Here is a 19,933-nt window from a genome sequence, read left to right as displayed (position 1 = left end):
TCATCTTAGCCACTTTATTATGTTCTCTCAATCCCTTTGCTTTCACTTTCCAAATAAACATCCACAGTTTTAACACCCTACTTTTCCCAATGAGCCTTTATAATTGCCCTTTTCCTCCTTCCCTGCTATGCCTTTCAGTCCTCCTTTCCAACTTGGCAACTATTCCCACAGAGCTACAATATAGGCTGGGAGTAAACATCTCTTCACCACGCATTATTCTTCCATTTGTCCAACACTGGACTCAAATTCCTTCTTTCCTGCAAAAATCTTTCAACATTCTGAAATAAAGATTCCCTCAATGTCATTTAACAACTGTTTCTCTTTCTCTGGTAGAAATGACACAAACTTAAAGGGAAATCAGAAAGGTACATATACTTACCCCTTTCACATCCCCCTAAATCTAGAAGCTTAGAGATTCTAGATAACACAGATAATGGGTTTTGCTTGCTCTGAATCAAACCTAGTGCAGGGTAGACACTGAAATATCAAAAACAATAACCTTTAGTTACACAAGCAATGCAGCAACCCTAACCTCCTTGTCCGGGTTTCACCGGCAGGCTCATCTCTGGCTTCTGGAGCCCTGCTAATGGCACAGGGTTAATGGTGGACGAAGCTGAGAGCTGATCAGGAAGAGGCCCATCTCCTTCGCCATCCAGTTGCGACCTGTCCACAAGCTCCTTGTCCGCTGGCTGCTCGTCCACAGGAGGATCCATCAGTACATCTGCCAGCTCTTTTTGCAGCTGCTGCTCGCTTCCATTCCCTATAATCTAAGGGTCACAAACACACGCAATCAGCAAAGTGAAAATGAGAGGCCAGTGCTGATTAAAGTGGGTCCGCATTCTAGAGAAAATCAGCAGCAGTTCTTTTGATACAAAGATATCTTCTGAATGTTTTTAAAAAATAGAATAAATCAAGATCTGCAATAAATAAGAGCTGCAGCTGCTCTCTTAATTCATAGTTTTTCATGAAAATGTGTACAGTGAATTGGAGAATAATACCCAGAAATATATTTGCTAGTCTGTCAATATCATTAAAAGTTTTCTACAGTGTCCTAAACTAACAACAATGAAAATATTTATAACTTTACTGTCTGGTGAGAAATAATGCTGTTAAGAGAAATATCTTTAACAGTTTTTCTTATCTTTAAGAAAAATGTGTTTGCTTCCAGAAGTTATCAATAGAAGCAAACTTACCAGGTAATAAATTTTTACATGGACTTTGCTACTCCTGCTATAAGTCAGTGTCTTGTATTTCTGAGGAAGACTTCTCTGACACAAACAGTTCCTTAAAGTTCTGAGATACTTGAATAAAGTTGGGGAGATGCATGTATAAAATCTTCCTGAGGAACAAAGCACTTCGTTTCAGTGATGTCAAGTATTTTTCAGGAGTTATGATGGTTTGTTACTAGTTGCTCAATAAGGAAGCAAACAAGTGCAAAAATCAAGTGGAGACTGCCCAATGCTGAGGAAAAACCACAAGTGACAAAACCCAGTACTGTCATTAAATGCTTATTCAAAAAACGCTAGAAAATTTAAAAGAATTTATTTAAGGAAAGTCATGATGAAAAAAAGGGGGACTGATTTGGAAGCTTTTTGAAAACTAAAATCTGACAAAAAGTAAAATGGGTGGGGCTATGAGATTATTGAAGAGAATGAGGTCTTCCCAGTAGAATCAACACAGAAGCTGGGAAGCACAATTCCAGTAACAGATACTTCTGGTTTACCAAGGAACCAGTTCAAACATCTTTTATAACTCTATAAACTTCAAGTCCCTTTGGCTGCAAATTATGATTGAGAAACAGTCTTAAGTCGTTTTTGCTGACATTTTCCCAAGGAAATTCTAACATGCCAGCCACTCTTGCCTTGGAATTAAGGGCCAGACAGATGTTCAGCCTCTTGGTTTCAATGACACGTCTGTTTCTGTGAACTTCATTTTATGTTTACAGCTACTACTAACGGAACTACAAGTGGGTCAGTTAAGTAATTTTAACTCTTTCTTAGGTCTGATCTTACACATCCACAAATGCAATCAAATTTATTTTTACAGAAGTTCTGCTTTCAAAAGTTTTTAAAAGCACCTAAAGAACAAACTAGTTCCAATTAACCTCTGATTCTTTCAGAACTGGAGATGAAATACTGTTCACCTGGAGTAAACAAAAGATAGCCTAATTGAACCCATACTGTTTTCCAAGGGGAAGGAAAAATAAGGATAGTTGCAGCTTCCTGAAAACGGATGGAGGAAAGATTATTAGACTCCATGTTTAAGCAATTAGTGATTATAACTGGGAAGGTTATCATTAAAAGAGCAAACTAAATTGAAGAGAAGACAATTTTACATGCCATAAAATACTGTGGGTTTTTTTGCTTTATAGGGTATACGATAAGTAAATTCAAGTTTTCTGTTGGATTGGCTGCCTACATTGTAATATACTCACCAATCATGAAAATATACCTCACCCTGAAACAAAACATGTTTATGTGTCTCTTGTGTTTATACATGTTTATCTTGCATTCTTCCCTCGTTTATAAAGCCTATAAACATAAGAACTGCCTCCTATTTCCTTATCTCTTCCTTTTTAAAGGCTAGGACAAAGTAATACACACAAAAAAAGTTGATTTTTAAAAGCTCCTTAAAAATGAACAACCTAACATATACCTTGGATAAGTAGGTCCAATACAGTACTCAATAATTATCATGTTAGATCATTTGTGAACCTTCAATCCAATTTCAAAATTACTATCTGTAATATTATAATACACATACTTAAATCAATTGGGGTTTTTTTTTTTGTATGTTTGTTTTTTAAAGACAGTCAATCTTCCGTAGACCTACCTGGGAAACATTCAGCAATGCCGTTAGAGGTTTCAAACGTTGGCATACATCAGAATCACGTAGAGAACTTGGTAAAACACAAGCTATTGAGCCCTAACTGAATTCCAAATCAGTAAGTCTGGGGTGGGCCCAATAATTCACATTTTTAAAAAGTTTCCAGGAAATGGTGATGCTGCCAGTCTAGGGACCACATCCTAAGAACCAACCTTAGATTAATGACTACACAACACAATTACCAACATTACCAGGGACCACGTTAAAATTCAAGCACTTGCTCCTCCTTCTGTCCCCTCACCTTCCACCCTGATCACGAAATCAGTCTCAGAGGTAGAGCCTGAGCATACGCGTTTTTAAGAAACTTCACAGGTGATTTACAAAATAGGTGGCAGGCCAGATGAAGCCAGCAGGCTGTAGTGTGTTGAAGCCTGGTATAGAACAACAGCAAGTGCTTGTGTCTAGAATTGCTGTTATAACAGAAAAATGCATTATTAGAGCTTTCTGTTCCTTGCTTCCAACAGCACTCCTAACAGATGCCACAGTCATCTCAAAAATAAATGTAACTGCAGGACAAGTATTCAAGACACTGTGGTATTAGTGAAAGGGCAACATATAGGTCAATGTAACAAAATAGAATCCAGAAATAGACCCACACATATAAAGCCAACTGCTTTCAACAAAGTTGGCAAGGTAATTCAATGGAGAAAGATAATACAACAAACAGTGCTGAAGCAATTAACTTGACATTCATACATAGTCGTATGCAAAAACATGAATCTCAACCAATACTTCACATCATATACAAAAATTGAAACAAAATGGATTACAAATCTAACTGTACATCCTAAAACTGTAAAACTTACAGGTAGGGTTTCCCGCCTGTTCTCAGGAATTTTTCCCGCTTTCCCATTCACGAATCCCAAGAAAAGTTGGTCGGGAAATCAGGAAAATCGGCTCTTTGAATCCAGTAATACCCACAATGGGAAACAAACATAATACTAACGATGTATCTCTTAGACATTTTTCCTATTTATTGCTAGGGTTTCCAGGTGGTAATTCCCACACGTTCTCGGGAATTTTTTTCACTTTTCCGTTCCCGAATCCCAAGAAAAGTTGTTCGGAAAATAGGGAAAATCGGCTCCTTGAACCCAGGTGGTTGGTAGTATCAGCCGTTACTTTGTGGGAACGATTAATCGTGGAGAACAAAAAACAGTTTGTATCTCGGGATTCGGGAATGGAAAAACAAAAATAATTCCTGAGAATGGGCAGGAATTCCCGCCTGGAAACCCTACTTACAGGAGAAAATCTTTGTGATATTGGGAAACAAAGATTTCTTAGGACACAGAAGTATGCATGAAAGAAAAAAATTGGTAAAATGGACTTCATCAAAATTAGAAACTTCTGCTCAAAAGACACTGGTAAGAGAACGAAAAGACAAGCCCACAGAATTGGAGAAAAATTTGCAAACCATTTATCTGATGAAGGATTTACATCCAGAATATACGAGTATAGAGAACTCTCATAACTCAATAAGAAAACAAGCAACCCAGTTAAAACAAAATGGGCATTTCACCAAAGAAGATACACAGATGGCACACACAAGAGACTCCTTTCATTAGTCATTAGGGAAACTGAAACCACGATAGTATGCCACTATACATCTATAAGAATGGCTAAAATTACAAACAAAACAATCCTGATAATACGCGGGCTGGCAATGATTGGAGCAACTGAAAAAGTCATATATTGCCAATAGAATGCAAAATGGTACAGTCACTTTAGCAGTTTTTTGTAAATTTTATGAAGTCAAGTATACACTTACCATATGACTCATTCCAAGGTATTTACCCAGGAAAAATAAAAACATGTCTACACACAGACCTGTTTGCAAATGTTTATAGCAGCATTATTCGTAACTGAATACAAAGTAAATATTCATTGACTGCTGAATGGATAAACAAACTGCCATATATTTATACAATGAAATACGACTCAGCAATAAAAAGGAATGAATTACTAATACACACAACAACAAGGATGAATCTTAAAAACATTATTATAAGTACACGAGCCCAGACACTAAAGAAGGCGACATATGTACTATCAATTCCATTTCTATGGCATTCTGGAAAAGACAAAAGTGTAAGGACAGAAATAAGATTATTAGTTGCCAAGGGCTGGGAAGGGACGAAGAAGAATGACAAAAAAGAGGCACAAAGGGACTTGTTGGAGTGATGAGAATATTCTCTATCTTGACTGTGGTGGTGGTAGTTACATAAGAGTTTACAATCATTAAAGCTCATAGAACTATACACCTAAAAGGGTTGCACTTTACTGTCTGTAAATTTTACCTCAATAAACTTGACTTAAAATAGAAGGGTATATTGATGATGCAGGAAGCTATGCATATGTGGGGGCAGGGGTTATATGGGAATCTCAGTACCTTCCTCTCAGTCTTGCCGTAAATCTGAAACTGTTCTACAAAATACTTGTAAAAAATACTTAAACACTTAAAACTACTAAAACACACACACACACACACACACACACACACACGAATGGGGTTTCTACAAAAGATGAAATTCAAGAACACAACCGTTCCTTTTCTTTATCTGCCCCTCAAAAGGTGTTCATCCAGGAATCGATGTTTGGAAATAACCTCATTTTATAATCACTAATTTGTATCTACAACCCCTTCCTCAATTGTCTACTGGAAAGACACTTTCAGCTAGATAGTCCAAACTTACTGTGTCAAAACTTAACTCACTGCCTGAGTGTCCTCTTGTATCCTTTTGTTTTTTAAATCAGTGAATTGCCCTATCTACTCAGCAGTCAAATGAAGGATCATGAACATCCTGGACTCTTGTCATTTCCACACTATTCACAATCCTGATCCTTTTCCCTTCTGTGCATTTTCCCTTCTTTCTCTCTGCATAGCTAACACCTTAGGACAGCCTGTTTCATTTTACATAAGCCCACGGCAAAAGTAGTCATTTCCATGCCTCCTTCCTCTCCGCTGTGACCTACTGCCATTCAAGTTATAACTGCAAATTCTAGTTCTCTGATCAAGCAAACATCACCTTATTCTTGAAAACCCTTCTATGTTTCCTCAATGCCCGAAAGATAAAACCCAAATTCATAATAATTCTATGAGTTTTTCACAATGCTGTCCAATCTACCTTCTTTTCTCTTATCAGTAATATCCAACTATTCAACTTTCTCAGGACACATCATAAACTTTCAAGCATCTAGACTTTGCACAGATTTTTCTCTTTCCTGAAAAGCCCTCCTCTTCTCCTTTGTTTTAAGACCAAACTTAAATTCTATTACCTCCTTTGGGAGATTTTAATCCTGGGATCCAGGGTTTAATCACTCCCTCCTCAGAGAGTGCCACCGTAATTTTAGCACACATATTTATTCCAGCATTGCTACTTGTTTTAGAGAGTATTTGTTTAGTGAGTCCCTTGAACCAGACTGGGCATTATTAGATAGCAGAGACTGTTTCCTAAATTATCTTTATATTCCCAAAGCTTCAGATAAAGACTGGTACAGAGTACACCTACAATACATGCTTAGTGAACTGAATTTTACAAATGCAAAAGAAGAGAGGCCAAAGTAGTAGTATTTTATCCGATTTGGATATTGGATATTCTATAGATTTTGGTTTAGTTACAGAAAACGTAATCCGATTTATTTTAGCTTTGTTAACTACTTTAAAAACAACAAATACTATCATTTCCTATTATTCTGAGAGTGTCATTAGGTTTAACATTTACAACAAAAAATACAGGACACCAAATAGCACACTGCAATTCACAAACAATAAACTTTATTTTGAAGTCCAAGAAAGACTTCTAACTTAATTTTGCACAAATACAAAAATAAAAAGAGCAAAGCAAATATGTATGCATAATACAAATAAGGGTCATATTTCGATCTGTGTTTGTCTTCATGCAGTCTACATTAAGAAGAGGAGGGGAAAGTTCTTTAGGAAACAATCCTGAATTGAGAGGAAAAAAACAAGTATAAAGTAGCCAATTTAATAGCTGCTGTAAACACTGATATAAATGTTTACAAAGACAGAGACTTCACGGTAAGTGATTTATTCATAATTCTGCTTACAAAGCAAGGTGACAGTAAAACAGTTGGGGACAAGAGCTGACTTGTCCCCAACTCCAGGGGGCTGGCTGTGGCACAACTCCATGGGGCACCACTGACATCACAGACCATGGTGAACAGCACCCTCCTGGGGTTGTAGAGTGTAGCCTATGCATCTGTCTTTAGCAGCCCTAAGTGGGCTCTACAGTAAAACAGACCTGAGTCTGGGACATGGCTTTGACACTAACTGTTGGTTGTGGGCAAATTAACCTCTGGGAGCCTCAAATGTCTTATCTATCTCACAGAACTGTCATAAGTATTCAATGATATCATAATATGATTACTGGGCACTTATTATTTATATTTCAGACACTGTGATTTTTACAGGAATTATCTCATTTCTTACAACACAGTACCTGCTACTTAATAAGCATCCAGTAAACATCCAATTAGTATGTCCCTACCCTACTTTCAGCTATTTTTTAATAAACTCTGATCTATCTACTGGAGTTGAGGCTCAAAAAAAAGCAAACAGGGTGGCCGGCTGGCTCAGTTGGTTAGAGCACAGTGCTCATAACACTAACATCACCAGTTCGATTCCCACATGGGCCAGTGAGCTGCACCCTCCACAACTAGACTGAAAACAATGATTTGGACTGGAGCTGATGGGTCCTGTTTCCCAATATTCCCCAATAAAAAAATTAAACAAACAAAAAAAATCTTAAAAAAAAAAAGCAAACAATACCTTTTAAACAAATAGTTCTTTCACTTTCCATGGTCCACAGAAAACTAAGAACACATCTACTATTCATGTACAAAAGCAGCATTACTAGAATAACATCTGGCCTTTCTAAATATATCAAATAAAGGTAATAACTTATATGGTAGAATTGGCTACAAGTCTATTTCCTTGAGAGCGAAACTGCATTTATGGAACCAAAGAACAAAATGTTCCAAAGGCAACATCCAGTCATTTCCTGGTCTTAATTTTCTACGTCTAACTTTATAGCCCCCGTTTCCCTTCACTGCAACAATACTAACCAGGTCCCACTTGATTTGCCAGTTATACAAAGCTAGGTTGGGCAATTTGAGGCCCTTTTCCAGTGGAGATTTTATGTTTTCAAGAAAGGAAATGACAGTGTGTGCTTGAGAAATCCATAGATGATCAAAATATTAAGGACAAATTCTTCGTAATCTACAGTCCTCACTACTTGCGTCACATCGTAGAGAAAAATATAAATGAAAATGGTTCAAACTGAGTAATTTTGCTCAGCGTCAGTGTAAAAGCTGAGCCATTCTGAAACAAATACGTACATAAATGTCAGTTTTATCAGAAAGCAAGGCCCCAAAGAACAAAAAGTCCAATTTGGATATTGGAAGGTGTAGTTACTAATCTCAAGTCCACTTGCATACTCCTTACTCCTGGGATCTTTAATAATCCTTAAATCTCTTTGTACCTCATTTATAAACTGCAGCTGTTTTGATTATCCACCTCTTTATCTTACTCTATGAGAGAAGGATCAGAGAAAACACCTAAAATTAACATTAGGAGTTATTAATATTAATAAGGAAGGGGGAGGAACAGAACGTTGTGAATTCATCCAACAAAGCTAAAGACAGACCCAAAATATTTATGATTATTTCATTAATAATGGGATTCATACTGGGTTTTACTTACTTTTCTAATTGTCTGAAATGTCTGTTATTAAGCACACATTCTTTTAGGCTATTTGCATCTTCGGAGAAAAAGAAGAAAAGCAAGCACGTACAATTCTATATTCAATGGTCCTGACTCCTTTCAAGGCCCTTTCAAGTCTCTGGATCTTTCCAGAAGTCACAAACTCACTTCTTTGGGAAATTATTAATCCTTCTTTATGGTTTTACTACCTACTGTGTTTCCCCTAAAATAAGACCTGGCCGGATAATCAGCTCTAGTGTGTCTTTTGGAGCAAAAATTAATATTTAAGACAAAAATTAACTAATATATAATACAAGACCGGGTCTTATATAAGACTGGGTCTTATTTTACTGTAATATAAGACCGGGTCATATATAATATAAGACCAAGTCTCATATAATAAATATATAATATAATATAATACTGGGTCTGATATTTTTGCTCCAAAAGACACATTAGAGCTGATTGTCCAGCCAGGTCTTATTTTCAGGGAAACATGGTATTCTATGAAACCTTTCTTTGCTTCTTTAGGCAACAATTATGTTCTCATAGAATTCTTATATCTATAGTCCAGCACTTGATGAAATTTATCATGATGACATATTTACTTATGTGTCTTCCCTACCACCACCTGGATCTACTTAATTAAACTGTGTTTATGGTTCAGTAACTTTTCTTGCTGAATAAAAGATCTGAATTACAAAGGACAAGATCACTTGATTCTAAAACAATATCAGAAACTGAATCAGAAGATGAGTTTAGGCAATTCTAAGTGAAATGGAGCGACTTCTGTATCTGATTTTAATAAAACGTGGCAACTTTTTTCCAACTAAATAAATATCAGATGGATTTTTCAAGAAGAAAACTATAAAGATTAAAAAAATTTTTTTAATTCTCTAAGTGAATTTTCTGCCTATGTATTACCTCATGATGTACCCCAACCAACATTTAGAATGTCTTTAGCTAAGAGCGAAAGGTGTAAGATTCCTACACCAGAGGAGTCAGGTAGCAAAAACACGTTCTGAATTTACAGCTCCTCTATCACAAGGTACAGTCTATTTCCCTAAACCCAGGAATCTGGACTAGCCTAGTGACTTGCTTTGACCAAAAAATGACGACAGAATGACACCATGTAATTTCTAAGACTCAGCTTTACAAAAAGGCCTTACAGCTTCCACATCTGCCCTAAGACTACTATGCTGTGAAGAGGCCTAAGATGAAAGACCACATGGAGAGAGACCCAGCCATCCCAGTCAAGCCCAGTTCCCAGCCAATGTACCAGTTGAAATGTACCATTTGAATGAAGCTCTATGAGCTTAATCAAAAGCAGCCCGAACCGTAAAATCATGAGAAACAACAATAAATTGTTGTTTTAAGCCACTGAGTTCTGAGTTAGTTTATTACAAGGCAAAGACTAGGAGAAACGACTGTAACAAGATTTTTTAACAACTGTCATCTACCCTATGCTATAAGCACCACGATAATAGGAACCATGCCCAATTCATCTCTATTCTCATTCAGCCTTTTAAAAGCTTCACTTTGGCTGTGATGTTCTGCAGTTTCACTGAAACCCTGCTTGGGACTCATTCTTTTTTTCGAAGCTGAGAATGTATATCTTTTATCACTTCTGGAAAATATTCAGTTATTATCTCAAGTATTTTCTTCTCCCCCATTCTGTTCTTAAGGAATACTTACGCATATGCTGGTCCTTCTCATCCAAGTCTGCATGTCTCCTAACTACTTTCTTATTTTATCATCTTTCAATGCTATTTATCTTCTGAGTAATTTCCTAAGATTCATTTTGCAGCAATTTGATTCTCTCTTCAACCATGTCTATTCTGCTATTTAACACATCTGCAGCAACTTTAATTTCACTGGCTCTAATTCTCACTTGTAGAAGTTCTACTTTTAGTTTGCTTGATCTTTTAAATATTTTCCTTTTTTCTCCTCTAATGTTTGGAAATTTTTCTTTAAATAATCACTTGAATCATATGTATCTTAAGGTTATAGCTAATAATTCAGATGTCTGTATTTTGGTGAAAACTGAGCCTGCTGGGGTATGCTGACTATTGCTCATGATGAACTGTTCTTTGTATGTATGTTTGTAAATTCTGGATTGTGTGCTATTCTTTATCAGGGTTATCTGTGGGAATACCATGCAGCCTGGGTGGCAAGTAGGTCCCTCCAGAGTAGTTTTGCAATTGATTCTATCAGGTGCCCCCAGGAGTATTACAAACCCAGGAACATTCAAGTCATGTAAATTCAAAACCCAAATACACAGGAAGGCAAGCCTATGTGTAGGAATTCTCAACAAGACTCTCCTCCAAACCAGTTTTCAGGATATATAAGCTTCTTTAATCTAGTGAGTGTAGGCAGATTGTTTTTCAAGTCTGTCCTTTCAGTTAGGATATAGCCTGAGGGCGCTTTATAAGGAAATCTCAGTTCCAACAACTCTGTAAAACCCAAGGCCTTATCTCTTACTCAATTTAGCTATCAAAACCAAAGTCCACTGGTTATAACGAACAGCAAATTCCCCTAGTGCAGACCCAATGTCAGCTCTATGTATTGTTCTGGCTTTCAGTTCCCTCTTTGTTTTTGTTTCTTAGGGATTTTCTTTACTTTCTTATGAATACAGCTGTGCAATTAAAAGGGTGTTTGTTATATTTCATCCAACTTTCCGAAGTATTTTGCACTGGGACATTTTTAGATTTTCTAGGTCATCATATTTCCAAAAATGGGAGTTCTTATCTGCAGTGCCTAAAACAGCACTTGGTAGATTACCAGCTGTCAACTGAAAATTCAACAAACAACTTAATTAGGACTTTTGGGGAGTGACAGACCTTTTAAATGTTATTTTCTAAATCCAATGCAATTTTAAAATCTACTAGCGGGTGAGAAAAGAGTTTCAAAAAGAGTGAGCATAACTGAGGAACAAATTCGCAGTAATCCTATTATACTTTCCTCTGATAACATCTCAGATTTAACTACCAATAATTTTATTACTACTTCACTTACCAGTTCATCACACAATAAACCGATATGCTGTATAGATATACTCAAATTACATGGAAATACATAGAGAAAACATTTTAAATTTGGAGAACATGTTGCTCAATTTCCTGGTGTACAGAAGTATCTCTGGTAAATAAGATGGATGAGAGAGCAAGAAAAAAGTTCTCTGGAGGAGTCCTGAGGGTCCTTCTCATTTACCATAAATGGTTCATCAAATTAGAAACAAGAAAAGTTAAGTCAAACAGTACTTCAAAAATTAACAAGAAAACTTTCAAATGAAAGAAAGACTCTCCAAAAGGAGAGAAGACTGATCCATTTGTACCTGTATTCATTTATGCTGTCCTTCCTATTCCAGAAACCGTTCCTAGGCTAACCCCTCCCCTTATGGAAAGGAAACCTTTCTCCCTAATCTAATCAAGGAGTTTGCTCTTTTGTATCAGCAATGTCCCCCTCTTTACTGAATAATTCTTAGCACTGCATAAATAAAACCTCTCACTGGAATCCATATCATCTTACAGCTACAACTCCATTTTCTGCTACTTTTTTTTTTTAAGCAGAAATCCCTGAAAACAGTGGTCTATATTTACTGCTACTTATTCCTCACCCCCGATTTACTACCCAACCCACACTCATCTTGCTAACACTCTCAACTCTCTTTTAAAACAAACAAACAAAAAAACCAATCTTCTTAAGGATCACCAAGGCTTCTATCTGATCATTTTCAGTCACTATCTAAAGCAACCTCTCAGCAGAATCTAACACAACTGGTTACTCCCGCTTTCTTGAAACACTTCCTTCATTTCTTTTCCAAGGCTAGTTTCCAATCATCTAAGTTTTCTTCGTTATCTCAGTAGATTTTTCTTTTCAGTTTTCTCTGCTGGTTTTTCTTCATCTAACTCTCTCAATATTGAAGTACCCCTAGAATCAACTTGTATCATTCATCTCTTCAGTATCTACACTCACTCTATGGTGATCTCATCTAATCCCATAGCTTTGAATACAACCTATATACTGTTGGTGCCAGCCACAATCTCTCCTAAGCATCAATATCATATATCCAACTAACCACATGACATCTAGAAATGGACATCTAGTAGTCATCTCAAATTTAATATACCCTAAACTGTACTTCTGATTACCTGTCTCCTGTCCCAATCCTGGTCTTCCTATCTCTTTCCCATCTCAGTAAATGGCACTATACCATATACTGAACAGTTCAGGCCCAAATCTAAGAATCATTGTTTACTTCTCTCTTTATCTCAAATCCCACCTCTAATTTGCCCATATTAATACTAATCAGTTCTATCTTGAAAATACATCCTGAATCAGAGGACATTCACTCTCTGGTCCAAGCCAACATCTCTCCATTTCATGACTAAAACAGTCACCTATCTTCTCTTCTTGCTACCAGTCCTGCCCCTTACTACAATTCTCCATAGAGCTGCCAGATATAATTCATATACAATTTGCCCATTTAAAGTGTACATTCTGTGATTTTGAGTACATTCACAGAAATGTATAACCATCACCAAAGTAAATTTTAAACTATTTTCATCACCTCAAAAATAAACACCATACCAAAAAGAAGAAACACCATACCCCCTCCTTAACTATTAACTCTCTATTCCCCCAATACCTCCAGCCCTGAGCAACCACTAATCTATCTTCTATCTCTAAAGACTTGACTATTCTAGATATTTCACATTAATGGAGCCACATACAGTTGACCCATGAACAATGTGGGGGGCTAGGGTCACCGACCACCTGCACAGTCAAAAATCCATGTATAACTTTGGACTCTCCCAAAACTTAATTAGAGTCATCCCTCAGTATCTTCAGGGCACTGGTTCCAGGACCCCCCCGCCCCCCGCCCATGGATACCAAAATCCATAGATGTTCAAGTCCCTTATATAAAATAATGTAAAACATTGCATACAGTTAGCTCTCCTCATTAGAGGTATCTCATCTAATTCCATACCTTTGAATACCATCTATATACTGTTGATGCCAGCCACAATATCTTCTAAGCATCAATCTCATATGTCTGACAATTAAGTTTGCGAACTCATCCTAGAAAAAGTGCTACATACCTCCTTGCTGAATGTCACTATGGTCACCTTCAAATTACTCCCCTTGGAAAGCTATGCACTGAAGCCAGTGCCTAGTTCCCCCTTCAAAGCAATTTTGGAACTCATTTTCTGGAATGGCCATCAGAGCTGTCATCGTATTAACCTTGATGTCCTGAATGTCAAAATGTCTTCCTTTCGTATTTCCTTTATCTTCGGGTAAAGAAAGAAGTCATTGGGGGCCAGATCAGGTGAGAAAGGAGGGTGTTCCAATAGATATTTGTTTACTGGCTAAAAACTCCCTCACAGACAGGGCCGTGTGAGCTGGTACATTGCCGTGATGCAAGAGCTGTAAATTGTTGGTGAAAAGTTCAGGTTGTCTAACTTTTTCACACAGCCTTTTCAGCACTTCCAAATAGGAAACTTGGTAAACTGTCCAGTTGGTACAAATTCATAATGAATAATCTCTCTGGTATCAAAAAAGGTTAGCAACATCGTTTTGACTCTTGATTTGGACTGACGGAACTTTTTTGGTCGTGGAGAATTGGCTGATTTCCATTGTGCACTTTATCGCTTTGTTTCAGGGTCATATTGGTACACCCATTTTTCATCACCAGCGATAACACAGCCTAAAACATTGTCTTGCCTCTCCAAAAGCTCTTGGCAAACTTTGACTCTCCTTTGCTTTTGTTCATTGGTGAGCTCCTTTCGGACTATTTTTGCACACACCTTTCTCAGGCCAAGATTTTCAGTTAAGATTTTCCTGTTTCTCTATCGATGCTTACTTGGTCTTCTATGCTTCTCACAGTCAGCCGATGATTTTGACGCACAATTCGACGAATTTTGCAATGTTTTCATCAGTTCTGTTTGTTACTGGCTGCCCTGACTTCTCTTCATCAGTGATGCATTCTCTCCCCTCAGAAAAATGTTTAATCCATGTATACTGCTGTTTTCTTCATGGTCTTATCCCCATAAACTTGGACTAACATGTCTCTGGTTTCCCTCCCACTCTTGTCAAATTTAACAAGAAATTTAACGTTTGTTTGTTGCTCTAATTCAAGCTCAGATATTCTTGCGATGACAACACAAAAACATGCAACAATAATGAATGCCACTCAGCAAGACACCACCCGTCGACACGAACACAGCTGTGAGACACTGATATACCAAGGTTATGAAACCTTACCGAGCTGTTTGTGCAGCGCTGCCAATATAAGCGCACAAGGCAAGTTCGCGAACTTAATTGTCAGACTGCATACCCAACCGTGGATCAAAAATAATGTTTGAACTGTAGTTGGTTGAATCCACAGATGCGAAACCTGGGGTATGGCCGGCCAAATGTGTATTTATTGAAAAAAATTCACATATAAGTGGACCCACACAGTTAAAACTTATGTTGTTAAAGTGTCAAGTACAATTTGTGGTGTTTTGTGACCTATCCCTTAACATAGTATCTTCAAGTTTCATCTATGTTGTAGCACGTATCAGTACTTTATTCCTTTTTATGACTAAATAATATTCCATGTATACCACATTTTATTTATTCAGTAGATGACAAAACATTTAGATTGCTTAGCTCTTTATATATCTTAGATACAATTACCTTATGATTTGCAAATATTTAATTCTGTGGGTTGTCTTTTCATTTTCTTGATAGTACCCTTTGAAGTAGAAAATATTTTAATGTTGATGCAGCCCAATTTTATCTATTTTTCCCTTTATTACTTGAAATTTTGGTGTGATATCTAAGAATCCACTACCAAATCTAAAGTCAAGAAAATTTACCCGTCTTAAGAGTTTTACAATTTTAGCTCTTACGTTGAAGTCTTTCATCCATTTTTGAGCTAAGTTTTATATACGGTGTGAGGTAAGGGCACTCATTCTTTTGAATGTGGCTAACCAATTGTCCCGGCACAGTATGTTGGGGGGCAGGAGGGGGTGGAATTCCCAACTGAATGGTATTAGTGTTCTTGTTTAAATCAGATGACCTCAGATACAAGCTTCTACTTCTTAACTCTCAAGTGTATTCCAGTGATCAATATACCTATCCTTATGCCAGTGTCTACAGGAGACATGATTAGTGAGCATGACTATAATGAGGGTCCTTTTATTTCAGGTTGAAGAACTACTTTAAGCATTTCCTGTAAGATCTAATGATGATAAACTCTCTCAACTTTGACTTCTGAATATCTTTCTCTTTCATTTCTGAAGGGCAACTTTGCCAAAGAAAGTATTCTTGGTTGGCAGTTGTTTTTTTTCCTCTCAGAACTTTGAATATATCATCTCACTCTCCTCTGGCCTGCAAGGTTTCTGCCAAGATACCTGCTGAAAACCTTATGAGGGTTCTTTTGTAATGTGAAATATATTTTTTTTCTCTTGCTTTCAAAAATCTGTCTTTGATTTTAGACAGTTTTATGATCAGGTGTCTTGGAGAGGATCATTTTGGGTTGAAATTTCGGGAGAAACTATAAGCTTCATGAACTTGGATAGCCAAATCTTTCCCCATTATTTGTGAATTTCTCATTAATTATGTCTCTAAATAAGTTTTCTGCCCATTTCTCCCCCTCTTCTCCTTCTGGCATTCAAATAATGCACAAAGTATTTTAATGGTATGCCAGAGTTCATATAGGCTTTCTTCACTGCTTTTAAATGTTTTTCTTTGTTCTCAGACTAATTTCAAATCATCTGTCTTCTACTTCATAGTAGTTTCTTCTGCTTGCTCCAGTCTGTTATTGACACTCTATGCATTTGCTTTACCTAAGGAGGTGATGAATGCTGAAGTGTGTGGTTTCTCTCAATCCCACAGAATCAGGTTGATTTCCCTGGTGTGCTCACTAGTCATGTGCAAAGACTCACACTGACCATTCATACCCTCAAGGGCACACACAGGGAGGCAGACAGGTGGTGAGGATGTGTTTGGGTGACGTGCATGGAACTTGAGGTACCCATGGGCCAAGTGGAGGGACCATCCCCAGTGGCTCATGGCTGAGCTCCCTGATAAGAGTCTCCAAAGCAATTAGTAGGATCCATGTCCTTTTGATATGTTCCATTCCCAACCATGGCTGCTGTTGTCCCAGCAAGACTGCCCGCCCACAAGTCATGCGTTTCACTACTCAGTAGTATTCTAGAAGGGATGAAAAAGAAATGGGCCTTTCAGCGAGTGCCTCGCACAGCTGGGGAAACCAGGTGCTCAATCACACACTCTCACCCCCCCCGGGAAGAAACCACAAGCTGAGTAAACCTCTCTTGGCTCTGAGCTGTGCCACCTGGGGGAGGAGTGACACAGGAAAAGTGAAACTGTTCCTTTTATTGTTTTCAATGGGTCCAATCTCGGATATTTTTTCCTCCAACAGTATGCTGGGCTCCCGAACTTCCACAAAGGTTCTCTCATTTATGATTGTCTACATAAATGTTCTTTGAGGGCAGAATGGTAGAAAATTCCTGTACCACCATTTTGAAGACATCACCTCCTGTTAATTCTTTCTTTTGCAGTTGAAATTTACTGTTGAGCCTCTATAGTGAATTTTTCATTTCAACTGCGCTTTTCTACTTCAGAATTTCCATTTGGTTCTTTTTTTTAATTATCATTTCTATCTTGTTAATGATATTCTCTATTTCATTTGATACCGTCTTCATACTTTATTTATTTAAGCATGATTTATTTTAGTTCTTTGAACATATTAATAATGACTGCTTTGAAGAATTTGCATATTAAATCCAACATACAACTATCACAAACAATATCTGCTGCCTTTTTATGATGTAATTTCTTTGCATGTCTCACAACGTTTTTGTTGCAAACTAGATATTTTAGATAATACCTTGTACCAATTTTGGTATTGGTCTCCCCACTCTGGCACTTGGTATTTTTCACGATTGCTTGTTTGTTCTAGTGACTAGCTGGCTTGTTTTAGTTAATTCCATTCCGCTAATTCCCATGCTGTTAAGTCTCTGATCTTGCTCCTCTGGGGCCTCAGATTTGGATTTGCCCACAGTCATCCTGGGATGAGAGTAGTTTTGACAGAGCACTCTGTCTCTTCCTCTGACCACACCTAGATGTTAAATTCCAGTAATCACGGCTGATTGCTCTACAGTTTTCAACAATGCACTCAGATATAAACTGCTCCATAGAATACATCAATCAAATTGAGGTTACTTTGAAGGGAGAGTTCCAGGTGTCAGTATTTTAGTTTTGTTCTGATCCTAGCAATCCTACAGTTAAACCTATATTTTAGTTTTGTTCTGATCCTCCCAGCAATCCTACAGTTAAACCTATAAATCCAAGCAATCAACCAATCTCCTCCCAATTACCTTCCACCACAATCTGCATTGTTTTTGAGAGTACCTTTAGGTTTGAACGTCTCTGCACTCTGTTGTAAATAAAGTCAGTTCCTTTGAGAAGAGATTAGGAGCTGTTTTATGGCCAGCTTCTCACTACAGGCAAAACCTCTGAGCCTTAGCTATGAAGCTGGAAGGATGGACAAACGCATGCTTCTCTCTGAGTGACACCCCATCTTCAGAAGCTGAGCACTTGGTGGGTATAGGAGACAGTACAGAAGTCTCGAGTTTTCTTGGCTTGTTTCTCCTGGTGTGGAACCACCACCTTAAGCACAAGAGCCAAGGCAAGACAATCTGGCTCCTGGTATCCTGAGCAGCACTGTGCCCGAAGAAGAGCCTCTATCCCAAGAGTAAGGGCTAGGAAAAAAGGGAGCCCCTCACACTTGGCCAGCAAAAGGCAGCTGGAGGCAAGGTAAGAAATGCTGTTGTCTTGCCATTCCCTGTAAGATAGTCCTCCGACTGGGAGCTGGGACAGGCACGTAATCATGTCTTCCTGACTACACCAATCTGGAAAGGAGTTACTATCTTGCTCAGCTGGGATAGAGGAGGGGAAAAAAGGGTCTTGGTTCAAAAATACCACAGATTCTTTACCAAATTTTAATAAATTTCCTTCAATAAATGTTTCTTTATTTGCTGTATGTCCTTTAGAACATTTCCAGAGACTTTAAATGTTTTTGTTTCTTTTTTAACAGTTATCATGTTTTGCTGGGGAGCAGGTCTACAGAGCTCCTCACACTGTCATGCTGGAAATCTCTCTCAAGTCAGTGAGCTTTTTAAAATGTAAACTAGATCACGTCCCCATTCAAAACTCTCCAAAAATTCCTTTCACATTTAGAACAAAGTCCAAATTCCTATTTTTCAAGCTCTGCAAAGTACTACATAAACCAGCCCCTATCTGTCACTGGATCTCATCCTTTACCACTTTTTATTTACTTTATTCAACTCTGTCCTAATCTCTGTCCTAACAAGGGTGGTCCCCCTCAGGGTCGTTCTATCTTCTGTTCCCTGTGGAATGCTCTTTCCCCAGATTGCTTCATGGCCATCTTCCTCACTTCATTGAAGTCTCTGCTCAGATGTCATTTTAAGACATTCTGTAAAATAGTACCTGCCCTTCACTCTTTATACACATACCCCACTTCAATTTTCTTTATAGCACCTAAATTTATTTATATTCATTTTCTTATTTGCTTAGAGTTTGTTTCCCCCATTAGAATAAAAGCTGTAGGAGGGGAGGGGGCTATGCCTGTTTTATTCACCACTGACTGCATCCCCAATATTTAAAATAGTACTTGGCACACAGACAATACTCAATAAAGACTTGTTGAATGAAAAGATGTAAGTAGGAAATGAAATATTTTTAAAGCTACTTATATTTTAAATGATGTTAACAGATAAGCTGTTTTTATTTATATCCATAAAGAGCAGAACAATAACAGAGTATGGGAAAAGAAGTAATAGTTGTCTGTTGGGCTAAGAAAATATAAACAAATAGAAGTGGCCAAAAGCGTGGAATTTAAATTTCCATTTCAATAATCCTAAAACTCATTTTTATAAATAGCACTGCTGACCTGCCATTGCCCTAATGCTACAAACACCAAAAGAAAAAATCACCTCTAATTCAATAGGAAAGTGAAAACAATACTAAAGTGACAAGTTTATATTATGACCACTAGTTTTGAGAGAAGTCTTAGAAGTTTATAAGCAATCAAATTGAAAATCCTTAATCAAATATAAATTTGTCACTATCACTAACTATAAGTAAAACTCTTCAGCATTAAAAAAAGAAAGGATAGGGCCGGCCCGGTGGCTCAGGCGGTTGGAGCTCCATGCTCCAAGCTCCGAGGGCTGCCGGTTCAATTCCCACATGGGCCAGTGGGCTCTCAACCACAAGGTTGCCGGTTCGACTCCCGCA

At 37.6% G+C, this 19,933-nt stretch overlaps 1 protein-coding gene across 3 annotated transcripts in view; it reads right to left on the bottom strand.

Moving 5' to 3' along the window:
- RABGAP1 (RAB GTPase activating protein 1) overlaps positions 1-19,933 on the bottom strand; it is a 145,172-nt gene that overhangs the window by 111,141 nt on the left and 14,098 nt on the right. For all 3 annotated transcript variants that reach the window (XM_033122372.1, XM_033122374.1, XM_033122373.1), the window contains one exon: positions 533-767. In XM_033122372.1, coding sequence (XP_032978263.1) covers positions 533-767 — 235 coding nt within the window. The remainder of the gene's footprint in view (positions 1-532; positions 768-19,933) is intronic.

The sequence above is a fragment of the Rhinolophus ferrumequinum genome, chromosome 12 (genome assembly GCF_004115265.2).
Source record: "Rhinolophus ferrumequinum isolate MPI-CBG mRhiFer1 chromosome 12, mRhiFer1_v1.p, whole genome shotgun sequence".
Lineage (NCBI taxonomy): Eukaryota > Metazoa > Chordata > Mammalia > Chiroptera > Rhinolophidae > Rhinolophus > Rhinolophus ferrumequinum.
This window is presented reverse-complemented; position numbering and strand designations above follow the sequence as displayed.